Source organism: Heteronotia binoei, chromosome 4, assembly GCF_032191835.1.
Source record: "Heteronotia binoei isolate CCM8104 ecotype False Entrance Well chromosome 4, APGP_CSIRO_Hbin_v1, whole genome shotgun sequence".
NCBI lineage: Eukaryota > Metazoa > Chordata > Lepidosauria > Squamata > Gekkonidae > Heteronotia > Heteronotia binoei.
In genome coordinates, this window is record NC_083226.1 from 3,016,897 (window position 1) to 3,027,119 (window position 10,223).

Genomic DNA, 10,223 nt, shown 5'->3' on the forward strand with positions numbered 1-10,223 from the left:
TTTAACAGAATAATGTTGTTGCTATAGCATCAGTAGTTACACTCTTTTAAAAAAGGTATAAGTAGTCCCCTGTGCAAACACCAGTCATTTCCAACTCTGGGGTGACGTCGCATCAAGACGTTTCCACAGCAGACCTTTTACAGGGTGGCTTGCCATTGCCTTCCCCAGTCATCTACACTTTCCCCTCCACAAGCTGGGTACTCATTTGACCGACCTTGGAAAGATGGAAGGCTGAGTCTACCTTGAGCTGGCTATCTGAACCCAGCTTCCACCGGGATCAAACTCAGGTCATGAGCAGAGGGCTCTACGCTCTAGCAGACCCTAAATGGATTTTGGAACTACTACTGCCACAGGAAGTGGTGGCGGCCACAAGTACAGCCACCTTCAAGAGGGGGTTAGATAAAAATATGGAGCAGAGGTCCATCAGTGGCTATTAGCCACAGTGCGTATCTCTCTCTCTCTCTCTCGGCTTGACTTTGCGAATGAAGATTTAAGAAGGGGTTGGACTGGATGGGCCATTGGCCTGATCCAACATGGCTTCTCTTATGTTCTTACTGCGTATCCCTTCCCCACCTCTAATACTGGGCATTTATTTCTACATTCATCAAAAATCTGAATGCTTTTCCCAATAATCCTTTAATCTTGAGTGAGTTATGACATCAGAGTGATACACAATGAATCTGCATTGCATTCTACCAACACATAGTTCAGGTACGCCTTACAGGAATATCGTCTTACTGACTTTCCTCTCGGCTTTGAATCATAGAGGGAAACATGCTCCATCTAAAGGTTGAAGGAACTGCCTCTTTCACTTGTTAACCGGATGTCAAGATCTCGGAGCTGACTCAGAAAGCCAGAGTTTGGGCAGACTCCTCTGTGTTGCCGCACGGTGTTCAGGGCGTCCACGAGGGTCTTGTCTTCACAGATCATCAAGAAGGCAAGAACGAGGGTGGCGGAGCGGCTTATGCCCATGGCACAGTGAACAAGAACTTTGCCTGCGGGTTCACAAAAGAAGGATTATTGGTATGCTGATAGGGTCACCAGCTGTGGGTTGGGAAATACACGGAGATTTTGGGGGGTGGGAGGAGGTGAAGCCTAAAGAGGGCAGGTTTGAGTAGGGGAGGGTCTTCAATGTGGTTTCAATAAAGATCCCCTGGAGTTACAAAGCAGCAGACAAGTGGCACCTTTAAGACCAACTAAGTTTTATTCAGAATGTAAGCTTTCGTATGCTCTAAGCAGACTGATGAGGTCTGATGAAGAAGGGTGTTTTTACATTCAGCTTGATCCAGAATTTTAGAGTCTCCAGATTGCCTGCCACTGTTCTGCTTTAATTATTTTCCTTTTATATTTAAGTGTTTCAATTTTTTTTGGGGGGGGGTGTCTCTGATCAGAGGACAGCTGGAATACCAGTGCTTAGTTAAATGTATACGATTGCTTGGAAATCATGTCAACACTGCAAAAACAATACAAATTTAAATTATTAGATGAGGCAAGCAATGATATGTAAAAAATTCAAGTGCTGTCAGTTCTCATGCAAATTACTGCACCTTGTGGTGGCTTTTGGAGGAGTCTTTTAAAACGCCTGAAAACTTCTACAATACAAGTTTGAAACGTCTGTAGAGAAAAGACAAGATCAAAACTAGTGTGGAGAAAAATGGTGCAGCAGCAGCTCCGAAACTCATCTCACCTAAACAAATGTAGATGCTTTGGGCAGCAACGATGCAAAACAGTTGTGAGAACGTTAGGTAACGTAAAGGGTGAGTTTCCAATGCGGTGATATAGAGTCACAAACTTTCAGTGTAAAAACACTCGAAGTCTGCTTAGAGCAGGGGTAGGGAACGTTGGCTCTCCAGATGTTTTTTGCCTACAACTCCCATCAGCCCCAGCCATTGGCCATTCTGGCTGGAGCTGATGGGAGTTGTAGGCAAAAAACATCTGGAGAGCCAACATTCCCTACCCCTGGCTTAGAGCTGACATTCTGAATAAAACTTAGTTGGTCTTAAAGGTGAAACTTGTCTACTGCTTTGTTCTGTTGCTTCAGACCAACACGGCTGCACACTTGGATCTCTCCTTGGAATTACAGTTCATCTCCAGACTACAGACCTCAGTTTCTCTGGAGAACATGGATGCTTTGGAGGGGGGACTCTCTGGCATTGCACCCCACTGAGGCCTCTGCCCTCCACAGGATCCACCCCCAAATCTCTAGGAGTTTCCCAGCCTGGAGCTGACAGTCCTATCCCCTTGCACCAAATCTCAGGCAACTTCAAGCAATGTGAGAAGGGCTGGGATTCTAGCAGGAGCTCCTTTGCATATTAGGCCACACCCCCTGATGCAGCCAATCCTCCAAGAGCTTACAAAAAAGAGCTTTGTCAGCTCTTGGAGGATTGGCTACATCAGGGGGTGTGGCCTAATATGCAAAGGAGCTCCTGCTAGAATTCCACCCCTGAATGGGGGATAAACAAAACTGCATCGCTCATAAAATCTGTACCATCTTTCACATGCCAAACAAAAATCTTGATGCCACAACTGAAGTTTCCAGCTGAGATGTTGGAATGTTCAACATCAGAATTGCAAATGTAGGTTGGTTTTTCAAGTTGCAGCATTCAAGTTGCACCAATTCAAAGCTTCAAAAGTACAGAGCTCCGCCAATCCATTTTGGATCTGAAATATTGGATTCAGTCCTGACACTAAAAAAAATCTACAGGTTTCTAAAGCTGGTTTTGCAGTCAGAGATGGTGACTGCCTGGACATCTTTGTTAGAGATCGCCTTCTTGTTATCTATATTTAGGGATGGGATTCAGGTTTCTTTTCATGCCACTAACGGGAGACAGCGAAGAGACCCGGGGTAAACTGATCCTCCATTGACCCGGCTTGCCAGGAATGGCCTCCAAGCAGGTGGCTGCGATGTCCCTGTTCATTAGAGCTGCAGCTACATCTTTTTGAAACAGTGCAGATTCCAAGAAAAACTGAACAGAAGAAAAAGCCTATCTTCTCAATAGGAAGACATTTACCCTGGGGTTAAATCCATCACTTCACTTCTCAGTAGTTCCTGCTCCAACAGAAACGATGGGTGGTTGTGAGCACCGTACAACTGCCAAAATGATTTGCATGTGCACAGTAAAGTACAGGCAGATAGGGTAGGCCATGGAGATTTCCTAGCATTACAGCTGATCTTCACACTACAGAGATCAGTTTCTTCAAAGAAAATGGCAGTTTTGGAAGGTGGACTGTATGAAACTCTACCTTGATGAGGTCTTTCTCCTCCCAAAACTCTACCCTACCAGCATCCCTACGCATTACCCCATTTCCAAACACTGTATCTGTCTTTAGATAACCAGGCATTCTACATGCAACATCCCAGCACAGAGTACTAAAGAATATGTTTATGGATAAACATACGGAGCAGAACCGCTAATGCTGCTGAAGAAATAGACTAACAGCATGGATAGCCTTTTGAACCTTGGTTCCAGAATTGTTGAAATATTATGATCAGAGGAAGTTGATATTGAAACGCGTGATTCTACCTAGTAAATGTGTTATCAGTCATACTTCAATACAGTCCTTGAGTCCTGCCTACTCTGCAACATTGTTGGTATCTTTTGGAGAACAATGAAACTTTATTTCATGTGAAATCACTGCACTACAACACTGTTGTTGAGGAAGTCATATGAACATATGAAGCTGCCTTATACTGAATCAGACCTTTGGTCCATCAAAGTCAGTATTGTCTTCTCAGACTGGCAGCGGCTCTCCAGGGTCTCAAGCTGAGGTTTTTCACACCTATTTGCCTGGACCTTTTTTTGGAGATGCTAGGGATTGAACCTGGGACCGTCTGCTTCCCAAGCAGAGGCTCTACCACTGAGCCACAGCCCATTCATGGCTCTCCAGGGTCTCAAGCTGAGGTTTTTCACACCTATTTGCCTGGACCCTTTTTGGGAGATGCCAGGGATTGAACCTGGGACCTTCTGCTTCCCAAGCAGATGCTCTACCACTGAGCCAATGTCCCTCCCCTGCTCTCCAGGGCCTCAAGCTGAGGTTTTTCACACCTATTTGCCTGGACCCTTTTTTGGAGATGCCGGGGATTGAACAACAAGTCTTTTGTACAACAACTCTTAACACATGAAAGAAGAGGTCTATGTAGCAAACGAGCTTTGTTTAAGGCATTTTGACTCAGTGGACTTTTTGATGTTCTCCTTATGTTTTCAGTGCTTTGTATATTTATAATGTAATTTTGTACAACGTTTTGGGTTTAAGTGCTTTAACTGTATTTCCCTCACTTTGAGAAAGTGTATGTAAGGAAATGTATGAAGTAAAATTACTAGAGCAAACATTAAGCTTCAGGGAAATATTTTGATAAGAGTTTTTTTTAAACTTTTTGTGAGTAAAATTGTCAGGACACAGATATCTCCAGATTACCCACCTGGAGGCTGGCAACCCTACTCTGCCCCCAAATCTCTAGGAATTTCCCCAGCAGAGATGCTAGCCTCTTCATCACCATTCCTGTGCTAATTACCTCGAGGAGAGTTCAATGCTGCTCGTATGTATTTAGCAGCTGGATGGAAATAAACGCTGAGATTAAAGTTTGGGTCATCATCGGCTTCGACTCCATAGTAGTCCACTGGCAGGTCTTTGTAGAACTTGGCCCCTGTGTCAATGTGGAACCTCCCAGCTGCTGCATTCACTATGTGGGTGATGCCCATTCGCCGAAGGTGCTCTATGTCTCGGGCAACATATCTGTCAAAAAAGAGATATTATACATTTATATTTATATATATGCTCAGGGTATGGGAAAGACAGAAGGCAAAAGAAGGGGACAGCAAAAGAGGAGATGGCTGGACAGCATTACTGATGTAACTCCTCGTGATAGAATATACTCCATCAGCCTCCTCCTCTCGACGTTATGCAGAGCCTAAACTAAATGTTCTTTACACATGGATTAACACATGCTCTTCTACAGGTTAACGCATGCTCTCTCCTGGAGAGTCCTGCAATAAGCGGTTCCTCCTTACTTTCTCCGTGCCATTTGGAGTTGAACACAGAGTTCAAAGGATTTTGCCCACCCCATGTCTATTAGAAGAAGCCGATTTTCAGGCTGTGGAAAGACTTTGTGGGGACATTATTCATACTGTATACTCAGTGTTCTGTTCTTTTTGTTCCATTCAGTTTGCGCTAAATATATTTGTACACTGTTTTGTGAAAGTTACATTGTTTCTGGTAATTTCCTTTAATTATCCATTGAGTACACTGGTTCCAGTTGTGTTTATCATTTCTATTTTCTCCATTGGCTGAGGCTCCTCCCTTGGGGAGGAATAGCTTGCTTTGCCAGGCTCTCTCCATCACAAAACAGAGCTACTGAACCTCTATTATCTGAGGCTGCTCTTCCACCTGGTCCCCTGGGAATGGAAGGAAAGAGCCAGAGCTTCCTTTGCCCAGTTCCCTGGATCACTCAGGAGAAATACAAAGAAAATAACTTTAAGGCCAATGAGTGCTAATATTTTAAGCATGTTTTATTTTAAGCTTTTAAAAAATCTTTGTGTTTGTCTGTGTCCTTTATAAAGTTTATATCTCTGCTACCTGGCCTTACATTTTATGACACACCTGGCCCGGCCTGACAAGGTCTCCTTTATGTCAGATCTGGCCCTCATAACAAGTTAGTTTGATATCTCTGGGTTATGCTGTTTGGGGGTAATTTGCTTTCCTTTTTAAAAAATTTCTACAGTTTATGCAGGCTCTGCCAAAAGTGCTTGCAGTGGCTAATAGCCAAAAGACATCAGCAAAACTTATGTATGAAAACAAACATTTTAAAACAAACAAAAACCAGCATTCCCATCTTAGAGACCTGCAGGTCTACTGATAAAACTGTTATTTCCTATAGTGTGCACACCCAACCTACTGCTTACAGAGTTCAGAAGTTTTGTAGTTTTTTTTTAAAGCAGTACTTTAAAAACTTGCAAATGTTATTTATTACATTTCTAGTCTGCCCTTTCCTGCAGGGCAGAACTCAGGGTGGAATACAACAGCAAAAACACACTCACAATTAAAACATTGCATCTATTTATTTAGTTCCAGGCCTCGTTTTGGGCAGGAGCTCACAGGAGTGGAGCTCCAGAACCTCTAAATTTTTATGGTGCTCTTTCTTTCTTAAACCCCCCCCCCCCAATATACTTGCTTCTGGGCTCCACTGTTCAAACCCCCTATGAGAATTTTGCTGCACTCTAAGATTTGACAAACTTTCTAATATTTCCCCCCCCCCCCCCACAAAAAAATGAGGAAATAGCCAAAACTTATAAAGGTTACAATGGAAATCTTCATCATGCTACTGTGGCCACTCCTAACCCTCAGAGCCAGCATCTGTTGTGCGCCGTTGAATGTTGGGAGTGAGATCCCCACCTCTGGACTGCCACAACTTCTGTCTTGTTCAGATTTAGTTTCAATAAACTCAGTCTGAGCCAACCCACTATGGCCTGTAATGCCAGGTCTAGATTTTGCTGGCTGTAGCCAGACTGGCTGCCCAACAACAGGTAGAACTGGGTGTTGTCTGCATATTGGTGACAATCCAGCCCATACCTCTGGGTAATCTGGGCAAGGAGGCATATATAGATGTTAAATAGGGTCAGGGAGAGAACAGCCCCTTGTGGCACTCTGCAAAATAGCCGGTGTCTTTGGGACAGCTGCTCCCCTATTGCCACCCTTCGTCCCCAACCCTGGAGGAAGGAGGAGAGCCACTGTAAGGCAGACCCCTGAATCCAGGCGTTGGTGAGGCAGTGAATCAGTAATTGATGGTCAGCCATGTTGAATGCCACCAACAGGTCTAACAACAACAGTACTGCCAATTTTCCCTGATCCAGATGCCTTTGGAGGCCATCCATGAGGACAACCCATGACCCGAGCAGTTTGTAATGCCTGGCTATAAGAAGAAGAAGACTGCAGATTCATACCCCGCCCTTCTCTCTGAATCAGAGACTCAGAGCAGCTTACAATCTCCTATATCTTCTCCCCCACAACAGACACCCTGTGAGGTGGGTGGGGCTGAGAGGGCTCTCACAGCAGCTGCCCTTTGCCAGAGCTATGCCTGACCCAAGGCCGTTCCAGCAGCTGCAAGTGGAGCAGTGGGGAATCAAACCCGGTTCTCCCAGATAAGAGTCCGCAGACTTAACCACTACACCAAACTGGTTGCAAGCCGGAAGGCTGCAATAATATTGTTCCGAGTTCTAAACCGAGGACCAATAGATGTTCATGATGCCAATGATGCTGATAGTGCAGTAGGAATAACCTTCTGCCTTCTGTCGCCTGCCTTTCTCGCCATAGAAAGCGTTAACCAGAAGCTACAAAACCGCTTCTACTTACAGATCCCCAATGTAGAGGTTAGGCCAGACTTCATTGACATTGGCATGGCATGGCACGGGCTTCCACAGCATGCGCTGGATCTCTCCGAGTGGGGGTGGTTCATAGCTCTTCGAGCTGTTGGAAGTAAGACTGGAAGCCTTTCGTATTGTGGGACGTCGCAGCTCGTCTCTGTTGAGTGAATCCCATGACATTCTGAAAGGCAGTGGACAGAGATTAACTACTTATGTCCTGTAAAGTCTTAAGTGTAAGGAGCCCCATGGCACAGAGTGGTAAAGCTGCAGTACTGCAGTCCGAGCTCTCTGCTCACGACCTGAGTTCGATCCCGGTGGAAGCTGGGCTCAGGTAGCCGGCCCAAGGTTGACTCAGCCTTCCATCCTTCTGAGGTTGGTAAAATGAGTACCCAGCTTGCTGGGGAGAAAGTGTAGGTGACTGGGGAAGGCAATGGCAAACCACCCTGTAAAAAAGTCTGCCATGAAAACATTGTGTTGTGATGTCACTCCAGAGTTGGAAACGCCTGGTGCTTGCCTTTTTAAAGACTTAAGTGTAGTGGGCTTAAACCAGAGAGATTTAAAGATTCATCCCTCATGGATCACATTGGGAGATTTGCAGCTGGGAATTTTTTTCAGTCTAACCTGCCAGATAGGGATGTTGTGCTGATAAAGGAGGGGGGAACCATTTATACTTCCCCAAGCTCCTTGGAGAACAGGTTATAGATATAACTCATAATTATAATAAACAGGAAACATATTTTGTAATTGTAACCATATATAAATGGTTTATATATAAGGTTTGGTTAGTTAAAATGGCTTAAGTGTAGTGTAGTGGTTAAGTGTGCAGACTCTTATCTTGGAGAACCGAGTTTGATTCCCCACTCCTCCACTTGCACGTGCTGGAATGGTCTTGGGTCAGCCAGAGCTCTCGCAGGAGTTGTCCTTGAAAGAGCAGCTGCTGTGAGAGAAGATATAGGAGATTGTGAGCCACTCTGAGTCTGATTCAAAGAGAAGGGCGGGGTATAAATCTACAGTCTTCTTCTTCTTGTTCAAAGCAATTTGGAAATGCAAACTAGAACACTGTTGAATTCAAATACTGCTCTCCCCCCACCCCAATAAACTACAACTCAGATATGAGATTCTGGCCATGCAGAACCAATCCCCATATTTCTCAGTGGAGCTTGTAGAAATTCTGAGGGGATTCTGAGAGATTTGCTTGGTTGCTGCACTGGGCAAAGGTTGCAGCTTGCACAGCATGAACTGAGATTTGCAGAACATTTAAGGTTATGGCTACTGGCCTCCAAGTAGGCTTGGAGATTTCATGGAATTATTCCCAGTTCTACACTTCAGCCATTTTAACCTTCTTTGCAAACCACTTTGAACCACTAGGAAAGGCATGGTGAGAAAGGTTTTTACTAACGAAACTGATCTCCTGACTGCAGAGTTTGGTTCCCCTGAAGAAAATGGCTGCTGTGGAGGGCGGAGTTTAGGCTTCCCAAATCCCCCGCTCTGCCAGGGGACCCCCGATTTAGCGGGCTCCTCCCCCGCTCTCCAAAAATCTGGAAGCGGGGGGGGGGGAATGGCACCGTGTCTCTTTCCCTGCCTGCCTCCCTCGCAGGCTTCAGGCTCCTCCCTTCCTCTGGGTCACAAAGACCCACCCACCGCCGGCCTGCTATTCGCTCCAGTCCGGCCTCCCTTCGCAAGGTGCATGCTGGGACTTGTAGTCCTTGCATCCTCTCCGGCTGCCGGGTGGTGTCTCCTTGGGGAGTCTGGCCAGCGGGCAGGGGAGCTCCGCCCCCAGAGGACCATGTGCGTTTCTACCTCGGGAGGCTTCAGTTGCTGATTGAAAGGCTTCCTCTTGGGATGGTGTGTCTGTGTTACTTTGAAGAAGTTGGCAGCAACTTGTGAGTAGAGAGGCCAATCCCTCGCTTCAGAGTGGCCAGAAACTGGGGGGGGGGGGAGTCTCCTGAGCACTTAATTATTCCCTGTGTGGAGACTGATTCTCATAGGGTATAATGGGGAATTGATCTGGAGATTTCGGGGGCTCTGGGGGAACTGTTTTTTGAGGTAGAGGCACCAAATTTTCAGTATAGCATCTAGTGACTCTCCCCAAAGTATCCCCCAAGTTTCAAAATGATTGGACCATGGGGTTCAATTCTATGAGCCCCAAATGTAGGTGCCCCTATTCTTCATTATTTCCTATGGAAGGAAGACATTTAAAAAGGTGTGCGGTCCCTTTAAATGTGATGGCCAGAACTCCCTTTTTGTTCAATTATGCTTGTCACACCCTTGTTCCTGGCTCCACTCCCAAAGTCTCCTGGCTCCACCCCCAAAATCCCCAGATATTTCTTGAATTGGACTTGGCAACCCTAGTAGAGTTTCTGGCGTTACAACTTTCTGAGGCCCCTCCCCGAACCCTGCCCTTCCCAAGTTCCAAGCCCAGACCTCCATGGAGTTGGCAACTGGTGTGTGTGTGAGAGAGAGAGAGTCAACATATCTCTCCCAAGGCAGCTCTGGCAGATATAGTTCTGTGAAAGGGTGGGAGGTTTTCGTAGAGAGTTCTCAGTATCCTCAACAAATAGGGCTGTCAAGTTCCAAGGCCGAGCAGGGGTTCTTCCACCCTGGAGGTTCCTCCACTGACATTGCCAGTGTGATGACATCACCCGGAAGTGACATCATCACACCAGCGACGTTGTGTGCCGTACGCTCTAGGAGCATCCGGGAAAACTCTATGGTTTTCCTGGGCACTCTAGCAATTTGGGAGGAAAACTCTGTCCCCTGGAAGCTGCGGGGGACTTGACTACCTTATCAACAAATTACAATTCCTAGGCTGATTTCTTTTGGGAAGGGGATTCTGCTATAGTTTATAAAACTGTCTTGTTTGCA

The 10,223-nt window shown here is 45.8% G+C and overlaps 1 protein-coding gene across 1 annotated transcript; it reads right to left on the minus strand.

Moving 5' to 3' along the window:
- Positions 1–783: 783 nt before the first annotated feature.
- Positions 784–7,538, minus strand: LOC132569854 (dual specificity protein phosphatase 13-like). The gene is made up of 3 exons (XM_060236286.1): positions 7,348–7,538; positions 4,514–4,734; positions 784–995 (listed from the first exon to the last, which is right to left on the minus strand). The coding sequence occupies exons 1-3, from the start codon at positions 7,536–7,538 to the stop codon at positions 784–786; spliced, it is 624 nt and encodes a 207-aa protein (XP_060092269.1).
- Between the last annotated feature and the right edge of the window lie 2,685 nt (positions 7,539–10,223).

Excerpts from the sequence above, each read along its gene's own strand:
- LOC132569854 (XM_060236286.1), bottom strand. The coding sequence starts at position 7,538 with ATGTCATGGGATTCACTCAACAGAGACGAGCTGCGACGTCCCACAATA. Across the intron at positions 4,735-7,347 it reads AACCTCTACATTGGGGATCT|ATATGTTGCCCGAGACATAG; the intron begins GTAAGTAGAAGC and ends CTTTTTTGACAG. Across the intron at positions 996-4,513 it reads AGCATTGAACTCTCCTCGAG|GCAAAGTTCTTGTTCACTGT; the intron begins GTAATTAGCACA and ends GTGAACCCGCAG.